Source organism: Mandrillus leucophaeus, unplaced genomic scaffold, assembly GCF_000951045.1.
Source record: "Mandrillus leucophaeus isolate KB7577 unplaced genomic scaffold, Mleu.le_1.0 Scaffold158, whole genome shotgun sequence".
NCBI classification, from domain to species: domain Eukaryota; kingdom Metazoa; phylum Chordata; class Mammalia; order Primates; family Cercopithecidae; genus Mandrillus; species Mandrillus leucophaeus.
Window position 1 is genome coordinate 165,370 of NW_012101565.1, and position 22,099 is coordinate 187,468.

Sequence of the window (22,099 nt, forward strand, 5' to 3'; positions counted from 1 at the left end):
TATTTTTAGTAGAGACGGGGTTTCACCACGTTAGCCAGGATGGTCTTGATATCCTGACCTCATGATCCGCCCACCTCGGCCTCCAAAGTGCTGGGATTACAGGCAAGAGCCACCGCGCCCGGCCAGGATTGGGGTTTTTTGCATAGACAGGCACTGAGTGAGCTCTCAGCTTTGGCTGCTGATTTAACAATGGTTAGAATAGAAAGGGGGAGGCAAGGAGCTGGAGGTGGCTGCAGTAGCTACCCAGGGACACTGACTGGTGGCTTAGATGGCATGATGACAGCGAGCACAGGGCTGAGGCTGAGGAAGATGTCCTGGCAGTGCGGTGGGGGAATTGCTAATGCCAAGATATGGGAGGTGATGACTGAGGTCCTGAGGGTACTTTGTCCTCTTGAAGGTTAGTGCTGAGTTCCAGCTTTGTCCTGGCTCTCTTGTCTGCATTTGAGATCCAGACATCCCTGCCCGGGGTGGGCTGAGCCCTGCTCCCTGAGGAAGTGAGGCAGGTGTTCGTCCTGTTCTGGAAGGTCACAGCAGGTGGCCTTGGGAAGGTCAGGAGTAGGAGAGAAAAAAGGACGGCTGGCAAGGTGGTCTCATCATTCCTCTGATTTCAGGGCCAGATGTGATGGGGCCGGGGCAGAGGGTGCTGGAACTGGCAGGTCCTAGAGAGGAGCAGAGCCCACTCCATCAGCCCGCCAGGGGTGGGAGTGGCCTGCACCACCAGACACTGGGTTCAACTCCTCCCCTCCCCTGCCTGCTCCTGGCTCCTCTTCTAACCAAAATCTGGAACCACTGGCTCTTCCTTTTCCCATCAAACCATGCCCTGCCCTGCTCATTCCTACAGGCTGTGAAACTGCCCAGGGCACTGCACTGGTGGGGCCCTGGGTCCCTGCCCTGGCACCTCACTATAAGCCCCTCCTACCCCACTGGCAAGCTGAGGAGTAAGCCTGGTTGAAGGACTTGGGTCATGGGGAATCTCAGGGACAGGCACCCAAAAGGTGGCATCGTGGACGGTGAGGTTAAGGTCAAAGATAGGGCTCTAAGGCTTGGAATGGGCCTCATTCACAGCCTGTGCTTGGGCCTTAACTGAGCCTCTTCCCCTATCATTGACTGAAGCCTTTTCCTGATCACACAATCACACACTGAGCCTGGATCCTGGTTAGAGATCGAATCCCGATCCTTGGCCCTTGACTGAGTCATACTCTGTGGCTGAGCCACAGGCTCACACACGGAGCCAGGACATCAATCATAGATCAAGGCTTGGCACTGGTTACAGACTGAGCCCTGATCACTGGCCAAAGACTAAGCCCCGATCCTGATTCCAGGCTGAGTCCTGATCTCTGATCACAGATAGGCCTTGTTCCCAGTCTCTGTAGGGTGTGTGTGTGTGTGTGTGTGTGTATGTGTGTGTGTCTGTGTGTGTGTGTAAATAGAGTCTTAGACTAGGCTTTGAGGCCACTTTGTGAGAGTCTTGAGAAAAGCCAGCTGAGAGCTGTGACATGTTTGATGGCTGAGAGCGTGTCTCCTTCTTGACAAAATCAGAGCTCAGGGTCACAGCCTGGATGCGGCATCCAAGACAGCACTAGAATGTTCCTAGTCTCCCAGGCCCCTTCCTCTCCAGGAGGCTGCCCTCATTCTACCCCCAAGGCGTCTCTGACCGATGGTCACTGTGTTCCAGGTGGTGGGACTCACTGGGCTGTGGGGGCCCGGCCCCTGGGAGCAGGCCCTGGACCATAGCGCCCACTGTGGACTACAGGTCTAGTCCCAGGAGGGTGACACCCAGGGGCCCAGAAGCAGCTCCTGGAGCAGGGAGGGTGAGGTGGGTAGGCTCAGTGGGGGTCTGCAGGGTCCAAGGGGAGGGGCAGGTTCCAGGGTGAACATTCTTCTCTTCTGTCCAGGCTGGGGCCCATCTCCTGCCACCACCTCCCTTGGGCAGCCCTTGGGAGGGGCCGGCGCTGGGTAGTAGGACCACTGGGTCCTGTCCTTCCTCATGTCCTTGAGTTCCTTGTGTGTTTCTAGGACCACGTGCATGTGTGTGCATGCATGTCCCGGCCTGTGATCATGGGTCTAGGACCACGTGCATGTGTGTGCATGCGTGTCCCGGCCTGTGATCATGGGTCTAGGACCACGTGCATGTGTGCGCATGCGTGTCCCTGCCTGTGATCATGGGGAGTCTCAGCCTGGAGGCCTCTGGGGCAGAGGACTCCCTGGTGAGTTGCCTGGAGGACTGGGGCACTGTCCTAGGGCCAAGGTGAAATGAAGGCCCCTTCTGCACCAGAACTTGTGCTGCCCTGGGCATCTGGCCCCCTGGGCACCTGACCCCTGGGAGCAGAGCTAAGTGAGGGCAGGAATATGAAGTGGACATGTGGGGTGAGCCCGGAGAGGCAGGCAGTGGACTCACTGGGATCTGGCCCATGGCCTCCTCCTCAAAGCAGCCTCCACCATCAGCCTTGGGGCAAGGCCCTGCTTAGGCTGGGGAGGTGGGTAGTGGGGTGCTCCAGGGGACAACCCCAGATCCTGGTCACTGCCTTGACCTTCCTGTCACCTGACAATGCCTTGCCCTCCTCAAGGCCTGCCAGATCTCTCCGTCATTCAAGGCCTGGCCCTAATGCCCCCTCCTCCAGGAGCCGGCCCTGACTTTACGCTGGTAGATGTGGTGCTCCCTTGCCCATGGGTCTCAGCTCCTGCCCCACCCTGGTCAGGCCCCCACATCCCCTGAGAGCAGAGATCTGCATGGTTTGTGGGGGTCCCAGGCCCAGTGGCTGTTCTCACGATGGGATAGAGCTTAACATCACAGGAAGGCAGGAAGAGAGACAGACAAACAGGAATGGGGACATAGACAGGGTTAGAGATGCAGCTCGGGGCCCCTTTCTCTGCCCTGGAAGGCAGGTCTGTGCCCAGCAAGGAGACTCAGGAGTCCTGGTGCAGGGGGCACTTCTTCAAGGCATTCGGGGCTGGGCCGCACAGGGCCGGCTGGCGCAGCGCCATGGGGGTTGGGGGGGACTCTAGAGTCGGAGGTTCAGGAGTGGGAGAAGCGTGAGGGCCCCGGCCAGGCAGTGAGGGCTGTTTAGAGCAGGTGCCCCATCTACATTGCACAGCTCAGTGTTGCAGCAGGACACGGGCCGGGTCTGGCCGATGCCATCCACATCCGAGGGCTCACACTTGCTGGCGCAGGACTTGGTCACTGTGGAGTCCCCCTGGAAGGGGTACACTGTGGGGTGCGGGAAGAGTCAGCCATCAGGGCTGGTTACTGCCTCCAAGCCCTGGTCCCTGCCAGCACCACCTCATGCAGGCCTCACTCTGGGGTCACCCACCCGGGTTTCCATCCCTCCTGGCCCAGTGCCCTCCTCTTCCTCTTTCCTCCCACTGGTGTTGTCCGGGTGTCTACCATGTGCCAGGCACACACCTGGCATTCTGCACCCGACCTGATGGGGCAGTTCCCACCCTGAGGTGACTGTGAAACCAAAGTCTGTAAGTGTGCCCACCTTCCCCAGTCCCCCCAAAACGAGGTTGCAGATGTGTTCCCACTGAAAGCCAGGAGGGAGAGAGGAAGAAAGGGGAGGGCAGAGGGAGGCCTAGCTCAGGCAGAAAGCCATTTTTGGAGATGGGTGAGGTGGTGGCTGTGCACTGGGGCCAAGCTGGCTGGTGGTGACTGGGCTGGAGGTGGCTCTGACCGGGCACCCAGCTCTGCCCGCCTTCCGTGCCCACTGACCTATCTCCCGGGAGTAGAGTGTTGTCTTGCACATGGTTTCATTCATGGTACAGGTGGCGATGGTGTTGCAGTCGGACACTCCTGTGGGCTCCAGACAGACGTAGCAGTGCAGGGCCGGCGCTGGGGAGAAGGGACAAGGGCTGTCAGGCAGGCTTCACCCCTCCCAAGCCCAGAGACAGTTTGTCCTGGAAGCCCAGGTCTGAAGGGGAGTGACACTGGCCAGGGTCAAGGTGCCCACCGGCCAAAACTCAGGAACAATACCAGGAGCCTGGGGTTGGGGACAGGCCGGGCTCCACCTCGGGACCCTGCATCCCAGAGTCAGAGTCAGCTGCTGGGGGCGGGGATCCAGCCGGCAAGGCCTGGGTGGGGTCAAGCCAAGTCCCTTTGGAAACGTTTGGGAGACTCAGGGGGACTGAAGCCCTGGCATCTTCACAGCAAGAGGCACCTCAGGCAGGAAGCCTCAGGTGGGGGCGTAGCTGGGAGCAGGTTACCCTCTCAGTTTCCCCATCAGGGAAGTGCTGCTGTGGGGGTTAAGGGATCCGGCCAGGAGGCCCATGGAATGCAGGGTGGACCAGGCTACGTCCGGTCTGCATCTGGGTCCCCATGCTGGCTGGGGCAGCCAGCTGCACAGCTAGGCCTGACTCCTCCGTCCCCACTTTGGGGACCCAGCGGGGCCTCTGCCCCCTCTGGTGCACCTGTTTCTGGGAAATGGGCAGAGCCATCCTCCAGGGGTCTCTGGGCCCAGCTGCTTCTGGTTGAGTCCAGGACATTGCCCCGATGGTTGTTTCAGGCCCCATGTGAGGGAGTCACCCCACCCCGTGGGTCTGGTTTTCCCACTCGTCTCCATCCCTACTGCCACCCCAGCCTCAAAGCCTCCCTGGGGTCCCCTTCCTTCCCCTGCTCAAGGCCCTTCGGGTGCCCATAGCCCCCCATAAAGTGCGACACCCAGGCTGGTGCCCAGGGATGTGGCTGGCTGCCCCCCGCCTACCTCGAAGGCCACCCTCTGCTCACCCTCATTAGGCTCCCGCCCCCTCACCGCCCGCCCCTCTCTCCATCTCCACCCTCCTCTCCTTATGGCGAGGGGTGGGCCACACCCCGGCCCCGCTCCTCTGGCTTCTCCTGCCTCTGAGGCCCCTTCCTGGGGTGCCCTCCCCAGGAACAGTGTGCGAATGTCAGTGGGTGGCATCTCCCTCTGCCGCAGCTCCCCTGTGGGTCCCACGCCTCACCGAGCTCTCCGCAGGCAGCCAGCACCAGCGCCAGGAGCGCCAGCCGCGTCCCCCTCATGGTCCGGCCCACTCCTCCGTGCTCTCACCCTAGTGGGAGTGCTCCTGCCCGGCGGGGTACAGCGGACACCAAGTGAGGTGGCCGACAGACCGGTCCGCTGAGCGGATTAGTGGGATCAAGTTTCCCGAGGGTGGAGATGTGAAGACCCCGCCCCAGGCCCGCCTCCAGGGGCTCCCTATCTTTCCAGGCTGCTCCTCCCACTCCCAGCCTGGCCCTCTAGGCCCACCCCACCCACCTGGGACCCTCCCTGTCTCTTCCTCATTCCTCCAGTAACAGGCGGGTCCCCTCCCGGCCCCTTCCTGACCCCTCCAGCTCCCCGCCTCTGCCGCCGTGGCCTGGGGCTGCCACCCCTTCCCTTTGTGGGGACCCTCCTTGACTCCTACACACCCTATGACTCAACTCTTCTCCTCACTCCCCTCCATCCAGGACAGCCCCCACTGACTCACTCCAGGCAGCCCAGGGACCCCCCCAGACGGCCTGGAAGGGGACAGGGAAGGGTGGGGCCACTCTCTGCTGCTGGCTCCTCAGGGATCCTTCCTGCCTCAGGTCATCTATGTTCCAGGGCAGATCCGTGTGCTGGATCTTCCCAGATTCTGGGCTGGAATCTTCCCAGGAGGACCTTGGTCCCACCTCCCAGCTCCTTTGGGTGGTCAGGCTGGGTACTGGGGGCCTGGGACTGAACTGCCACCCAGACAGTCAGCTACACGGTTTGCTCAGAGGCTTAAGGAGACAAACGCCAAAAACTACTGGGTCAGCAGAGAAGGTCCTGGATGGAGAGTGGGGTGGGGAGGAGCTGGGGTCCCTTGGGGGCGCTAATCCCATGCCCCCAGCCACCTGCCAGCTGGACACCTTCATCTCTAACCTTCCGATAAGGCTGCCCTCAGGCAGGGCTTACCGCCTGCTTGCAGGTAAGGAAACTGAGGGAAAGTTCCTTGCCCCGGGCTCAGACAGGGGACAGTGACTTTGGGTTGGGATGACTCAGGCCATCTCCAGCTCAGCTCCCCGCTCCCCCTACGGACATCCCCCCAGAGTGCCTGCACCAGCCTCCCCAGGTTGTGTCTGGTCTGTGATCCTGCCACCTCCTGCTCCCAGTCCTGCTGCTGCCAGTGTGTAGCGTGTGGGGGTGGGGGGACGGATGCATGACAAGCAGCCTGCGTCTTCCTGGGCCCTGGCCATCAAGGCCATGATGTCAGCTATGCCGAGACTCACACTGAAGCTCTTCAGCCTGAGCGCCTAAATCCCACCCACTCCTGGTCTTCGCTCCTGCTGTTCCCACTGCCAGGAATGCCCTTCCTTCTCCTGCCCCATTGGTTGAAATTCTGTCTTTGGTAGACTGCACTCACCTGCCCGCACCCCCTCCTTGCCATGGCCCTTTTGGGGTCCCTGGGTTTTCCTGCTGGATCAGCTCTGTTTGGGATCTGGTCTTTGCCCCAGCGACTGAGAGAGCCTGTGTCTCCCTGAGCACTAGGTGGGGGCGGAGTGTGCAGGGGTGGTGAGCGGGGCACCCAGGATTCCCTAGTGCCCCACTTGTGTCAGAGACTTAGCCTAGTGGATCTCACTTTTCCTCACTGCAGCTCCAGAAGTGCACAGTGCTAATGCATTTATTTTGCATAAGGGAACTATGGCTCTGAGAAGTAATTGACTTAGGCAAGGCCGCCCAGCCAGGGCTGGGTGAAGGCCTAACAGCAGCAAGCCTGTCTGGTTTTGCACGGTGCCACTCAGCCACGCTGCAATTGGCCATTGATGCTGGGTGCAGCTAACTGGATTAGACACCCCACCCTACACACCCGGGGTTCCTCTTGAGGCCTGACCCAATTCCTCTGACATGGCATGGCCCAGTTCCTTCCTGTCCTCAGACCCAGGGGCCCCACCTGTGCCTTCTACCCAGAACACACGCCTGGCCCCCAGGCATCCAGCTCCTCCTAGAATTTCTGCCTGACCCCCAATGGAGAGATCCAGGCTAAGCCTTTCTGCAAAGTTGCAGCTGCCTGATTGGGGTGTGGAAAAATGTGGCCTAGCCAGGGTCTGGGCTGGCTTTGTTTGGGAGGACTGTGTTTCGAGAAGACCACACCCTTCCCTCCTCAGTTCCACTAGGAACTTCTGGGTCAGGGCTCAGTGTGTGACCAGAATCCAGGATCAGTGTATTATTAAGATCAGGGCTCAGCATATTACAAATGTCAGAGCTCAGCACATGACCAGGATCAGAGTCAATGTGTGATCAGGAGGAAGGCTCACCTTGTGACTAAGATCAGGGCTCAGTGTGTGATCAGGAGCAGGGCTCAGCATGTAACAAATGTCAGAGCTCAGCTTGTGGCTAGGATCAGGGCTCAGTGTGTGATCAGGAGCAGGGCTCAGCATGTAACAAATGTCAGGGCTCAACTTGTGAGGATCAGGGCTCAGTGTGTGATCAGGAGCAGGGCTCAGCATGTAACAAATGTCAGAGCTCAGCTTGTATTCAGGATCAGGGCTCAATGTGTGATCAGGAACAGGGCTCAGCACATAACAAATGCCAGGGCTGAGTTTGTAATCAGGATCAGGAGCAGGGCTCAGCATGTAACAAATGTCAGAACTCAGCTTGTGACTAAGATCAAGGCTCAGTGTGTGATCAGGAGCAGGGCTTAGCATGTAACAAATGTCAGAGCTCAGTTTGTGACTAGGATCAGGGCTCAGTGTGTGATTAGGAGCAGGGCTCAGCATGTAACAAATGTCAGGGCTCAGCTTGTGACCAGGATCAAGGCTTAGTGTGTGATTGGGAGCAGGGCTCAGCATGTGACAAATGTCAGAGTTCAGCTTGTGACTTGGATTGGGATCAGTGTGTAACTAGGATCAGGGCTCAATGTGTGACCAGAGACAGCCTCCAGGGATGACCTCCACCCACAGTAATGCTGCCACTAAACTGAGGAATTGTCAGGCTGCCACTGGAGCTGCTGACTTCAAGAAATTACCCCTGAACTGTGATCCAGGGATCAGATGGGGCCCTTGCACCTGCTCCCACACCACTGCCTCTTTTCTGGGCACACTGGACCCCTGCTGTGAGGCCTTTCTCCAGGACCTTCTCCAGATCCCTCTCCATGGGCCGGGGTGAAGATTCAAGTCTGTCTCCTAGAGGCACTCTGGTGGGGGAGGGCAGCAGTGAAGAGAGGCCACACTCTGGTCCCTGGCAGTTTCTGCTGACAGGTCAGTGGGTCGGATGGTACCCAGGGTGGGATGGGAGCTCAGGTGCCATGGTCTGCCATGTCCCGTGCTACCCAGGGTCTGTCCATGGTCATCTGGTGTCCCATCAGTACCCAGTGTTCTGTGTCTGCTCACGCCCTGCGGTCAGTCAGTATCCTGTGGCTGCCCACACTTACTGCATCACTGTTTCTGTTTCAGAGTCTGGGCATGGCTTCATGTTGCTGCTGGGTCACTCCCAGGCTTCAGTGCAGGCTTTGGCTGAGCCATAATCATCTCAAGGCTCAGCTTGGGGAGGACCTGCTTCTAAACTGGTGTGGAGTTGGCCAAATTCTGTTCCTCACTGTCTGTTAGTAGAGGCCGCCCTCAGCTCCCGGCCATGTGGGCCCATTCAACGTGGCCACCAGTTTCGTCAGAGCCTCAAGCTGCACTAGCGTCTATTGCTGGGTGGCAAATCACCCTACACGTAGTGGCTTAAAACAACACTCATTTTTAGCTACGGTCTTTCTTGTCACGTGGGTTCAGCTGGGCTCTCTGCTCAGGGTCCCACAGGCCACAGTCAAGGTGTGGTGGGGCTGGACTCCAACCTGGAGGTTCCAGAAGGAATCTTCATCCAGGCTCACTCAGGCACTGGCAGAATCCGCGTCCTTGAGGTCACAGGGCTGATGTCCCTGTTTCCTTGCTGGCATCTGCGGAGGCTACTCTCTGCCCTAGGGCCTCCAGTCCTCCTTAGGTGACCCCTCTGCCTGCCAGTCAGCCACGCACACTGCATCCTCCTCCGGCTTCAGTCTCTGTCTTCCTTTTCTGCCACTAGCAGACATATTCCGTCCCTGGCTGCATCTTGCACCAAACAGTAAAACCCCCAACTTTGTCATTCTCTCTGCAAGTGCTGAGGTTCACTGGAGGTGGCTTCTGGCCTCTGCTCTTGCCTTCCCCCTTCTTGCCTTTATGATGAAGTGCAACTGTCCCCAAAGCCTCACCTTCCATGGCCACCTCATCCCAGGGGAGGGATTTGGAAGCTGATTTGTTGCTGCTCATCTTCTCGGCTGATGGGATCCTCAGAGGTTGGATGACCAGCTCCAGAATCTGACCCTCAAGGGTCACTTGCAAGTAATGTCTTCTGATGGCTCTCAATGGGCCTTGAAGAAAGACTCCTGGAATGAGACCCCATGCCCACTGCTCATCAGGGAGGCGGTGGGCGGAGCCACTGCTCATCAGGGAGGCGGTGGGCGGAGCCACTGCTCATCAGGGAGGCGGTGGGTGGAGCCACTGCTCATCAGGGAGGTGGTGGGCGGGGCCTGTGCATATGTATACCTTTGCCAGGTGGCCTGTGGCCAGGAAGCCCCATGAGCCAGGACCCCGTGTGGCCAGCTGAGAAGTAGGTGCCTTGCCTGGATTCCTGCCTTCCACATTCAGGAAATAGAGGTCGCCCCTAGGCTCCAGGGCCCCTGGGAAAGGGAGCTGTGGTTTTCCAGCCCCTGCAGCGCCAGGCAGTGTCCTGGCATGGTTGTGGGTGGAAGCCAGGGCCTTCTACCAACACAGGCTGGGCTCCCCGCTGGCCCCAAGCCACAGTGAGGTGCCACAGGGGCAGCACTGGGGGCCTCTCCCCTGCACCCAGGGATGCCCTGCCTGTACACAGCCCCACCTGCTCTGCTCTTGGTGGCTTCTCCTCCATCCTCTCACCCCTGCCCTGTCCTCTGCTTTGGGGCAGGAGTCCCCAGGCCCCACGTGGGAGGCTGTGGCCAAGCCTGGGGCAGGGCAGTTTCTGATCACACTCGTATGGGACGGCCTCATTTCTTTTTTTGCCTCCAAAAGAGGAATTCCTCTATTTGAGCAGCTTCCTGGGTGGACCGGGAAAAGGAAGTGTCAAAAGTTCAGGCCTGGGGCACCCTTCCAGGCTAGATGCCAGCAAGGCTCAGGGAGGGCTGGCAGCTTCCAGCGAGGCCTGGGGGCTGGCTGGAAGGAGTCAGGTTTAGAGGTGCTGAGTGGGCAGGAGACACAATCCTGAGTCTGACACGCAGAGCCCTGTAGGAGCTGGCACTGTTCCCCTCTGTGGCCTTGTCCCCTGCACGGTCCCTCCCAATTTATGTTGGCAACACCCACCCTCACCCAGAACCCAGAAGAGCTCTCTCTGCCACGGCAGCTCCAGGGCCCAGTGAGCCTCCCGCACAGCCTGCCCTCAGGGTGGTCTCCTCCTGGGAGTCTCAAGGGCTGCCCCACCTGGGCTCTGGCTTTCCCGGGCACCCCCCCTGAGGGGCTCCAGCAGGGCAGACCAATGGCTCCTAAACCAATGTTACTATGTTGAAAAGGAAGTGGAGGCACAAATAGCACCAAGGATTGTACGTTGGAAGGAGGTATCCTGTGTCCTTCCAGAAGGGATGTGCCCTCCAGTGCCACCCTCTGCATGCACAGGTTAGCTTCATGATGGGAAAACTGCAGGGAACATGTGCCTGTGCACGTTCTTTGCCCCCTACCCTGTTAGGAGCAGTGGGGAGCAGTGGGGCTTGTTCACACTGAGAACCGGAGCCAACTCCACCCACAGGGCCCACTGTTCATGGGACCACGATCCCCTCCCATCTCCTCCCCTCCCCTTCCCTTTTTTTTGACAGAATCTCCTTCTGTCACTCAGGCTGGAGTACAATGGTGCTATCTCGGCTCATTGCAACCTCTCCCTCCTGAGTTCAAGTGATTCTCCTGCCTCAGCCTCCTGAGCAGCTGGGATTATAGGCGCATGCCAGCACGCCTGGCTAATTTTTGTGTTTTTTAGTAGAGATGGAGTTTCACCATGTTGGCCAGGCTGGTCTTGAACTCATGACCTCAAGTGATCTGCCCACCTTGGCCTCCCGAAGTGCTGGGATTACAGGAGTGAGACATGGTGCCAGGCCTAGACCACAACTTTCCACCCTGCGTCTTCATTCCTGAGCTTCACGCTTCTAGGAAGATAAAGCAGCAAATAGCTATCATTTATTGAGGATCTTTCCAAAAGGCTTATTGACTCTTCAATAGAAACCGTTGGGGGACACCTCCAGACTCAGAACCCATGGCCTCAAAATTCTAAACTACTTTTTCCGAGTCCTGGCCCAACCCTAACTGAACCCCCACCTAGGAAGACCTACCTCAAATCAGACTCAAATCCCAGGAGTGCTGGAGGGAGCTGGGGTGACCTGTCCTTGGGTTTTTGGTGACATTTTAGGGAGCCAGCATTCAACAAAGTGCTAGTGGCATTTTGAAGTTTCCTGGACAGGGCTGATTTGTCCTGCAAGGGCTGCATCTGTGACAGCACAGAGGTTGGTCCGTGTCCTTTCTCGCCACGTGGCCAGGTTGCTCTCCTGCCCGGGGGTTTACAATACTGCTTGGCACCTCTCTGATTCTAAGTACGGTTGAATTTCTTCTCCTTGGCTTGGCCACTTGAATGGCTTTTTCTCTGAACAGGCTGCTCATATCTGTTGCTCTTTGGGGATGTAAAATTCTAAGCCCCCGTCCCCAACCATCTGAATGGACCCTCTTCTCGGCTAGGGTATTCCGAAGTGAACCTGAAAAACTGGTTCGGACCATGATGGGAAAGGGTTGGACAGCCTCATCATCCCTCCTCCCTCTTGGAATTCAGGGAAAGCTGACCAGTGTTAACATCCACACAGACCTTCAGTCTGATGAGAAACATTTACCATCTATTGGCTCGGAAGCCTGCTACCTGGAGGCTTCCTCTGATGATAAAACCCTGGTCTCCACACCCCTTATAATCCACACATTCCTTTCTATTGATTTCAGGTCTTTAGATAATCTTAACTCTTTCAACCAATTGCCAATCAGAAAATTTTTAAATCTGCCTAAATCCTGGACTCCCGCCTCCCGTGCCACCCCCCCCCAGCCTCATCCCCCGGAGTTGTCCCGCCTTTCCGAATGGAGCCAATGTACCTCTTCCATGTATTTTATTGAGGTCTTCAGTCTCCCTAAAACTAGACTGTGCCCCAGTCACCTTGAGCACATGTTCTCAGGTCTCCTGAGGGCTGTGTCATGGGCTATGGCCCTTCATATCTGGCTCAGAATAAATGTCTTCACATATTTTACAGTTTGACTCTTTTCGTGGACATTGTGTGTGGAGGGAATCGTCATATGTTACATGCGTGGCAAATATGTCCTTGTTTTTCTTGTCTTTCAGTTTGTTTATTTTGTTTTATTTTATTTTATTTTAGATTTTTAGATAGTATTTATGAATCCCAATTCTGGTTTTGTGTCTTTTCTTTAAAAAATTTTTTTAACAGCTTTATTGAATATACTTCACATACTACACAATCCACCCATTTAAAGTGTGTAATTCAGTGGTTTTTAGTGTATTCACAGTTTTACACACTTTCATCATCTTGAAAATAAACCCTGAACGCTTTAGCGCTCTCGCTGCTTCATTCCTGTGAGGACGTGAGATGCTTATTTTGTGAGAGTGTGAGATGGATATTTTGGTTTCCTGACATACAGCTCTTAAAACCCTGGGAATCCCTGGAGTGGCAAGGGCATCTTTTGTACGCTAATGAGAGGACTGGTGACTGGGGGTCCCCAGGGAGCTTCAGGATGGGGACCCACAGGATTAGAGAGCTGGGACTTCAGCCCCACCCCCAGCCTTCAGGCGAGAGGAGGGGGCGGCAGGTTGGGTTCATCAGTGGCCGGTAGTTTAATCCATCATGCCTATGTAATGAAGCCTCCGTAATTCCCCAAAAGGACAGGGTTCAGGGAGCTTCCGACAGCAGAGCGTGCGCAGGTGCCTGGGGGTGCCGCTAGGAGGGCCTGAGAGCTCCGCGCCCCTCCCCGTGCCTGCCCCGCGTGTCTCTTCCACCTGCTGTGCATCCGCACCTTCGTCACAGCCTGTGCCATCAATGGGTAAACGCTGGTCAGTGCGTCCCTGAGTCCTGTGAGCTGCTCCAGCAAGTCATCAAACCCGAGGAGGGGGTCGTGGGAACCCTGATTCATGGCAGGTCGGTCAGAAGCACAGGCCACACCTGGGGCTTGTGACTGGCATCGGAAGTGGAGCTCATCACGTGGGACTGAGCCCTCCACCTGTGGGATCTGACGCGACCTCCATGGGAATGGCGTCGGAATTGAATGGAGGACACCCAGACGGTGTCCACTGCAGTGTGGCTTGGTTGCTAGTGGAGAGAAATACACACACACTTTGGTGACGGGGTGAAGTACTGTATTGTGTGAGAGCAGGAAAAGTACTCTGGCTCTTCCCTATTTCTTTTTGTTTGTTTGTTTGTTTTTTAAGATGGAGTCTCGCTCTGTTGCCCAGGCTGGAGTGCAGTGGCATGATCTTAGCTCACTGCAACCTCCGCCTCCCTGGTTCAAGTGATTCTCGTGCCTCAGCCTCCCAAGTAGCTGGGATTACAGGGATGTGCCACCACACCTGGCTAATTTTTGTATTTTTAGTAGAAACGGGGTCTCGCCATGTTGCCCAGGCTGGTCTCGAACTCCTGACCTCAGGTGATCCACCCTCCTTGGCCTCCCAAAGTGCTGGGATTACAGGCGTGAGCCACCGTGCCTGGCCTTTCCCTATTTCTTAATAATCCCTGCCACCCTCTGGTAACCACTCATCTCCTTTCCCTCTCTATAGAGCTCCCTATTCTGGCTACTTCTGAGAAATAGAATTGTACACTGCTTGGCCTGTTGTGCACGGCTGCTGTCTCACTCAGCGTCGTGTTTGTTTTCAAGGCTCCCCCGTATTTTCAAGGCTCCCCGTGTTTTGACGTGGGTCAGGGCTTCATTCCTTTATGTGGCTGAATAACATCCTCTGGTACGGGTCTGTCATCTCTGTTGATCCGTCCATCAGTTGATGGGTATTTGGGTTTTTCCTGCCTTTTGCCTGCTGTGAATAACGCCGCTGCGAATGTTTGTGCACAGGCTTTTGTGTGGACGCCTGTTTACTCCTCTTGGGCCATGTCTAGGGGTGGAAGTTGGCCCAGGAGTGGAATTACAGTGTTTACAGCAACTCTGTGTCCAGTCCCTTCAGGAATGTGTCTTGTTTTTCTATTCTGAATTGTCTAGCATTTAAAAACCTCTTCTTTTTATATTGAAACCTCTGATTCAGTTGGAATGCCTTTGGCTTTAACAAGAGAGGTGAGGATCCAGCCTTACCTCTCGCAGCAGTGCTCCACGCTGCAGTGCTCCACGGTGGCTGTGGGGCGCCCTGTCCCTCCCCCGCAGATCTGAGAAACACTCCATTGTCACCTCAATTCTTGAGCTTATCTGGGTATCTCCAGCGCACCCCGTTTGCATCTCCTTCTGTGCCTGGGGCTACTCTGAAAGTTGTCCTGGCACCTGAATGTCCGGAGGCCCTGCCTGGGACACCCCCTCCTGTGGAGCAGCTTGACAATTGCATCAGCTTTCTCCTGAGCTGATTCTTCACGAGAACTTTGCGAAGGTGAGAACAAGAAAGGCCAAGGAAAGGGACCGACGGTGTGTTTCTCGGCAGGTGCTAACTCAGTGGGGGGGACCTGCAGATGTGGACTCGCCTCAGCCTCTCCGAGGGGAGTGCCAGGCTTATGTGGGGGTCTCATTCAACCTTCCAGCCTGAAGCTCAGCCATGACGCCATGTTTGCCTAGCGAGTGATCAACTTCCACAAACATCGCTCACCTAGTTTCCCACGTCCACCCCGAGCTGGGCGGCCACAGCTGCCCATCACCTCAGTCTGATTCATCCCACTCCCAGCATCTCTCCCCAGCACCCTGCCCTGCATGCTGGGTACCCAGTGGCCCAGAGGAGCTGGAGGTAGTGTTCCCTGCCAGAACTGGGGGTTTCCTAGAGAGGGGCAGGCCGGGCCACTGGCCCAGGGGTGTGTATGAGGGCGAGGGTGAGGAAGCTACAGCCTGCCTCACCCCTCTCCCTATTCCAGAAGGCCTGCGGCAGCCGTCTTTGCCAAGGGCCCCTCCTCCCTTCCTCCACCCCGCACAGCCTCCATGTCTCAGCCGGGACGTCCTTTCTCTGAGGCTTCCCAACTCCCGCTCTGGGGTGGGGGTCTCCTCGTGTGCCCCAGCCCCAACTCCCACTCTGGCTACTTCAGGAACAGCAACTGCCCAGGGGGCCTGGGCCCCTGTGCCCTTCAGGCCTGACAGTTGGCTGGAGGTGGGAGGGCCTGTTCCGTGATAAGGGCAGGTGGGGGTGGGGTAGTAGGGTTTAGCCTGGGGTGAGGTAGCGAGGCATTCCCAAATCTACTCCCCTCTACCCCCAAGCCCAGGATGGCGGGGCTCCACTCCCACTGGATAGCTTGTGCCACATGATCCAATCATATTTTATTTGGGGGAGGTTGGGAACTGAAGGGGTGGCAGGCACGACGGGCCCCAGGCTTGGACAGCGCAGATTTAGACAAGACTCCACACAGGACTTCCCGAGGACAAGTGATGCTGGATGGTGGCTGCAGAGGCCGGGAGATGTGGGCTGGCCAGGCTCGAGGGAGGGGCGGCCGTGAGCCCTGGCGCCAGGCCATGAGGGCTGTGGGGGTTGAGTGTCCGGGGGCCTGGGGGAGGGCAGTCGTCAGTCATGGTTGCAGAGGCTGGTCTGGCAGCAAGCAATGGATACGTAGGGGCCCAGGCCCAGGCTGGGGATATCGGGGCAGCCCGTGTGGCACATCTTGGTGACCAGAGGCAAGTTCTCGATGTTGCTGAGGACCCCTGAGTGGGCATGAGAGAAACCATGGAGCTCCCTGAGCCTCTGGTTTGCCCAGACCGTGCTGCCCCATCTGCCACTGAGCTGAGGGTCAGACGCCCCAGGTACATGAAGCATGCGGGCACTCCTGGGGGCAGACGTGGCCCTTTGCTCATACCCTTCCCTGGCATTGCTGGTGGACACTCTCCCCTATGCTTCTGACTTACTGGGTGCCTGGATCAGGCTCTGTCCCCCTCTGAGCCCACATCTTCCCACCTGGGCAAGAAGGGCATGGCCAGCCCACCGCTGGCCCCCTCACTCACGGGTGGCAGTAGTGACGCAGTGAGTGGAGTCCCTTGGGCATCTGGATCCACGGGAGCACCCTCCGAAGCCCGTGCACTGGTGACACCACAAGGCTTGGGCTGCAGCTGCCGGCATGGGGACAGACAGGACACAAATGGACGGGAGGCAGGTGTGGGCCACCTTCTGCAGTGACGGTGCCCACTCAACTCCACCCAGCAGCCCATGCCCCTTCTCAGTGGCCAGTCTCCCAACCCTGTGATCCAGTCCTCCTGGGAACTGGGCCCCTGTCCCTCATCTTAGGGTACCTGGCAGCCCTGCAGCTGGAGCCAGCTGGTTGCATCCTTGCCTAGGAAGGAGCCCTGGGCAAGGGTGGGGCCGGACAGCCCTGGCTTGTGGTGTGATGTCCCAGGGGAGTGAGGGTACAGCAGCCTGGCTGTTTGGGGTCCCTGGGTGGGGGGTGTTGGGGAGGTAGAGGGGCCCTGAGACGCTCTTTCTGGCCATGCCCCCTTTTCCCTCTGGGTACTGAGTGGTACCCTTTAGACCCCTGGGACTGGATTCTGGTGGCTGAGATGATGGGGCTGTTCCTGCCTCCACAGGGAGCCCAGGGCAAGGGCAACCAGGACGTGGTAGAACAGGAATTAAAAGAAATTAAAGAATGTGTAGTCCAGGCGTGGTGGCTTACGCCTGTAATCCCAGCACTTTGGGAGGCCAAGGTGGGTGGATCACTTGAGGTCAGAAGTCCAAGACCAGCCTGACCAATATGGTGAAACCCCATCTCTACTAAAAATACAAAAAAATTAGCTGGGCGTGGTGGCATGTGCCTGTAATCCCAGCTACTCAGGAGACTGAGGCAGGAGAATTGCTTGAACCTGGGAGGCAGAGGTTGCAGTGAGCCGAGATCGCACCACTGCACTCTAGCCCGGGCGACAGAGAAAGATTCCATCTCAAAAAAAAAAAAGAACGTGTAAACAGAAACTCAGTTGTATGTAAGAAAACCCAATTCCCCCTGAGGAAAAGAAAGAACTGGAGTCCTTTAAAACTTAACTGCCTGTTTGTCTGTGGCTGGTGAGCCTTATCTCTCCCTTTCCCAGGCATTGGGAAGACCCTGTTTCTCTAGCTGTGCAGTTGCAAGGTCACAGACAGATAAAGTCAAGTCGTAAAACATGTTTTTCCTTGAAAAGTAAGAAATGATGTAATGCATGTCTCAATTAATTGAATAACTGTCTTTGTTTCTCGCTTCTGTAACATGCTTCACCCTGCAGAGATCTCTCCCCACCCCACGAAATGCTTAAAAGGTAACTTAACTCTTTGTTCAGGACTCAGTCCTTTGGCTATTAATCCGATTGGGCCATTGCACCTAAATAATAAATATCCTCCTCAACCCCTCGGTCTCTCTAATTCCTTAAAATATCCCGCTACAGTGGCAGCGCCCAAGCAGCAGCAGGGAGCAGTGAGCTCTGCCTTGCTTTATCCAGGAGGATGGCCCGTGCTCAGGAGACACTATGTTCTTCCACCAGTGCTGCTGTGTCTCTGCCCAGCAGTCCTGCTCTCTGCTTTGGGCACTGCTCCACTCCCAAGGCCCACTAGCACTCCTGGGCACTCCCCAACGGCTTCCCTGCCTGGTCTCTGCCCCTCTTCATCCCTGACTCTGTCCTCTCCTTCCTGACCGCCTCCGTCCATTTCTCAGCCTCAAACTCCCTCCCTCCCTGTCCTCACCCTAGGTTCACACACCCAAGACTGGGTAAACAGAGTCCCTAACACCTGCTGGCCCCCGGTCTGCTCTCTCTGCATAGGAGCCTGCAGGGTGACAGGGCCAATGGTGTGACCATAAGGATGTGAGGGCTGCTCTGTCACAGGCACTAGGCACAGGCCCTGGCTTCCTCTTGAACTGTGCCCCAGGCAGCCCAACCTCAGGACACTGGAAGCCATGCCTGCCTTGTCCCGTGTCTGCTGGGCTGCCCCTGCCTCACTGTTGCCAAAGGTGGAGAAGGGCTGGAGTCAGCCCTGGTCAGCGCCAGCTCCAAGCCCGGGTTCCTGACAGCATGGCTCTGCACGCACCAGCATGGAGCTGACCTCAGACCTCAGTGCACACCAGGCCCCTGCCACTGGCCAGAGTCCTCTGGTCACCCCTAGGCTCTGTGGGTGGAATCCTCCATCGAGACACCACAGAGAAGGTGACACAGACGGGAAGTTCCGGCCAGGGCAGGCCCCTACCATCAGCTTTGGCCCCTCTACCAGCCCCGGAGAGCAAGCTGAGACCCCACCTTCAAAAAAGAAAGGTGGTGGCAGCTGCCTCCAAGCCCCTCTCTGCCCCTTCCCACCAAAGTGGCTTGAAGCTCCCCTTGGCTGTCACAGCTGCCTGGGGTGGGGGGTAGCAGGGAAGATGGGCAGGAGGCTGGGGCACCAGAAGGAAGAGGTGAGGATATGGGTGCCCAAGGGTGGCATGGAACCAGCTCCTGCCTGCCCCCTACACATGCCCACCCTCCCAAGCCCCTGTGTGTCTCAGACCTTCATCACAGAGCTGGTCTGCCCTCATGACCCTGGGGCAGTCCTCAGGGTCAGCGGCTCAGCCGCTTACAGGCCAGGAGGGTGCCCCTGGGGATGGAGGCTGGAGGGGTGTAAGAGACACCTGAGCCAGCGCCAGGGACTCACGGATGCTCCACCACCTGCTCATTCAGGGCCTGGGAGGCAGGGGATACCCAGGTCATCCAACCCACAGCCAGGGACGCAGAGGCTTGGCCCCTGGGGGGCTGGGCTGCTTGGGCTTGGAGGTGGGGGCGGCCGGCAGATCAAGGGGCCAGTTGGTTTTGTTCAGGTCTCGGGATGGGAGTGGAGATGCCCTGCCAAGAGAAGATGCTCAGGCTCTGCTGGGGGATGCCAAGGCCAGGTGTGCATGGCTGTGCTAGAGAAGTCATACCCTTGGAGCCCTCAGGAAGGCCCTGGGCCAAGGGGCCTGAAGCTGGGGGGACAGGGCCAGCTGTAGCAGACGTGGGCACTATGGGGGGGGGTGAGGATTGGGGGATGGGCAGTGGGTAAAATCACCCAGGGAAGCAGGGAGCAGAGGAGAGGACCCGGGAGCAGGGACTGGGGATGGGAGAGCAGAGGGACTTGGTTTTCCCAGGCAAGAGGGAGGAGGGAGTCCGGGGAGGGTGGCCTCAGGAGACAAGCCAGTTGGGAGGCCAGGCCCAAGAGGGCTGGGGGGCGCAAATTCAGAGTGTGTGTATGCGCGCACACAAAGGTGCGTGTGTGAGGAGCCTCACTATGGACTGGAGAGGTCTGGGGGTTGGGGAGAGGAAGAGGGGGTTTGAGCCAAGGGCTGTGCGCCCTGAGAAGTTGGGGGGTCAGTGTGGGGGTCAGTGTGTGGGCTGGGGCTGAGCTGGATGGGCCTGCAGGATCGCAGGAGGCTTTCGGAGGAAAAGCTGCACCTGGCAGATGGTGGGGGACAGGAATGGGTTCTCCTGAGGTGGGCAGTCACAGCCCAGGGCTGGAGGGACAGCGGCTGGGCTAGAGCGATGGGGGCCCTGAGCAGGAGGTGGCCCCAGCCCCTGGACTCACCCAGCTGTAGGCTCAGGACGGCGGCCAGCAGGAGCCCAGTGTGGAACTGCATGTTCTCCTGGTGAGGTCGGGCTGTCAGCACCCTGGCCGGCTGCCTTATACCTGCTGGCACCCCGCCCTGGCCCTCGCCCGCTCAGCAGACTCTGTGGGTCTGAGTCACCGGGCAGCTGGGCTCAGCCAAGGAGCCGGGCTGGGGTCCAGGCGATAGGGGCCAACCTGGCCCCAAAGCTTGCTGGTTAGGCCTCCAGGCGGGCCTGTGTAATCTCATGAACGATCTCTCTTGTCGGTAAAGCAGGACAGCCCTGGTTGACCGGACTGAGGATCCCATAAAATGGCCTGGCAACAGGCAGGCGACGGCCACAGGCCACTCTCCCTCAGCAGCTGGGAAGGAAGGCCTGGCACCAGGCAGGCGACGGCCACAGGCCAGTCTCCCTCAGCGGCTGGGAAGGAAGGTCTGGTGGGAAGGAGGGAGGGCCTCAGGCACCAGCACCCAGCCCACCCCTTACACCTCAAAATGCACATGAAGCTCAGGGCTGGGTGTAAGCCAGAGGTCTTCACCCGTACTCCCACCCTAGAGTGAGTTCGATGACAAGACCTCCTCCAAAGAAGTCAGAACTTTCCCATCCTGACCCCCCCAGGACTGGGAGAGCGCAGAGGGAGCGTGGCTGTGAGCTGCCTCTCCGTCGTCTGTCATCCGAACAAGGAACCACGGCCATTGTCACGCTGTGACTGATGCTCCAGGATCTGTGCACAGGAGTCGGGGGACAGAAAGGCCCTTGGTACTAAAAGGGGCCCCAAGGATAAGGTAAGAGCCCAGAAGGGACACCCTGGAGAGCGGGAGCCATCGGCTGTTCCTCCAAAGGCTGGTGAGGGGCTGGGGCCCCAAAGGACCTGTCCGTAACCAGTTAGCCTTGCCAACCCGGGGACCCCTGTGTGTCTCTTGGGCTGCCCACATGGCTTCTGTCCACCCCTCTGTCTAGGGGGCTCCTTATGGCTGGGAGGTGAGCCCAGGAGGAGGGAGATCCTGAGAGAGGGGCTGGCAGATGCAGGTCCTCCTTCCTGGGGCAGTCGAGAAGCTGGTCAGGAACCAGGTAGCCTGAGAAATCAGAGATGGTGGGATGGGGTCCTGGGGGGTTCTCGCCTCCCTTACTCTGCACCCCCAGCCTTCCCCAGGGGCTTGTCTGCCCCTCGGGGGTGCTGGCCTCTCTCCCACGGAACTGGGGGCAATTCTCAGCAAGCCCCAGGAGCCCTGCCTGTCTCCCTCCCTGTGCCTGGCTCCAAGGACAGGTCAGGCCTGGAGGCAAGAAAAGCCCAGGGCCTGGACCAGGTAGGGTAGACGGGAGTGTGGCTGCATGAAGCCCGGAGTGCCAGCCCAGCCAGGCTGGAAATGCGAGGCCTGAGCTCAGGCCAAGGCAGTGGGGCTGGAGAGAAGCACAGACAACGTGAATCTGTTGATTTATTCATGGCTTGGTGAGACAACACTGGAGCTCTCCTGGGTGCTGGGTACATGGTGGGCCAGGGAGAGAGTGGCCTGCGGGTGGAAGTCTATGTCCTGGTTAGGGTGAGGGTTAGGGCAAGCAATAGCAGCAGGGGCATGGCCCTGGGAAGCACCTGGACCCCAGGACATAAGACAGGAGGAAGAGATGCCATCCATCCAGCCGGCACTTATGCCCACGACCAGCTGAGTCAGACCAGCATTCCCATTTCACCACCCCTTACTCCTCAAGATGCAAATGAAGCTTGGGGCTGGGCGGAAGCTGGCAGGGCTGTCCACAGGAGGACTCCCGCGTGTCTCTTGGGCTGCCCAGGTGGCTCTGTCCACCCTTCTGTCTGGGAGGCTCCTTAAGGCTGGGGAGGGCCCAGAGAGAAGGAGATCCTGAGAGGAGCTGGCAGATTCAGGCCCTCCCCGCGAACGGAGGCTTAAAGAGGAGCACAGGCCACCCAGAGTAGTGGGACAAAGCACCGGCAGAAAAGCTCGGCGTATCCACCGAGGGCCTCTCTGCTTCTTTCGACTTTCTTCAGAGTTTCAGAATTATGAACCAAATCGCCTTCATGGGAGATGACAAATTAGAGGCTACACAGTGGGGGAGGCGGCCGCCGGCCTGGCTCCCCCACTTCCCCAGGACCTCCGCCTGGAGGAAGCCTGCCCAGGGCCGCAGCCCTGGCCCCAAAGACCCCAGGACAGACCAGAGCCTCTGCTGGAGCCAGGTGTCCCTATGCTGACCCGGCCATGTCCCCAGGTCCCACCCCAGGGTCACCGCCTACAGCTACAATTTCTTTAGTGGCTGATTCCAGTTCCCAGAATGTTCCTAGGATGCCCGAGCCCGCCCAAGCAGCCGCTCCTGTCCAGTTCCCAGAATGTATAACATCCTGGGGTGCCCGAGCCCGCCCAAGCAGCCGCTCCTGTCCAGTTCCCAGAATGTATAACATCCTGGGGTGCCCGAGCC

General features: G+C 58.1%; 2 protein-coding genes across 3 annotated transcripts in view; both read right to left on the reverse strand.

Annotated features, from left to right (window-relative positions):
- Window positions 1-2,914: 2,914 nt before the first annotated feature.
- Window positions 2,915-5,086, reverse strand: LYPD2 (LY6/PLAUR domain containing 2). The gene is made up of 3 exons (XM_011975613.1): window positions 4,936-5,086; window positions 3,710-3,829; window positions 2,915-3,208 (listed from the first exon to the last, which is right to left on the reverse strand). Exons 1-3 carry the CDS (start codon window positions 4,991-4,993, stop codon window positions 3,003-3,005), a joined length of 384 nt encoding a protein of 127 aa, XP_011831003.1. The 5' UTR covers window positions 4,994-5,086; the 3' UTR covers window positions 2,915-3,002.
- A 10,327-nt stretch (window positions 5,087-15,413) lies between these two features.
- Window positions 15,414-22,099, reverse strand: part of LYNX1 (Ly6/neurotoxin 1) — a 12,023-nt gene continuing 5,337 nt past the window's right edge. The window contains exons 1-3 of one of the 2 annotated variants that reach the window (XM_011975620.1): window positions 19,653-19,704; window positions 16,118-16,222; window positions 15,418-15,820 (exon numbers count right to left, since the gene is read on the reverse strand). In XM_011975620.1, coding sequence (XP_011831010.1) covers window positions 15,684-15,820; window positions 16,118-16,222; window positions 19,653-19,704 — 294 coding nt within the window. In that variant the 3' untranslated portion in view covers window positions 15,418-15,683. Of the gene's footprint in view, window positions 15,821-16,117; window positions 16,223-19,652; window positions 19,705-22,099 lie in introns of those variants that run through there. The other variant, XM_011975614.1, reaches the window with a different exon arrangement.

Excerpts from the sequence above, each read along its gene's own strand:
- LYPD2 (XM_011975613.1), bottom strand. The coding sequence starts at position 4,993 with ATGAGGGGGACGCGGCTGGCGCTCCTGGCGCTGGTGCTGGCTGCCTGC. Across the intron at positions 3,830-4,935 it reads GGCTGCCTGCGGAGAGCTCG|CGCCGGCCCTGCACTGCTAC; the intron begins GTGAGGCGTGGG and ends CCTTCTCCCCAG. Across the intron at positions 3,209-3,709 it reads ACTCTACTCCCGGGAGATAG|TGTACCCCTTCCAGGGGGAC; the intron begins GTCAGTGGGCAC and ends CGCACCCCACAG.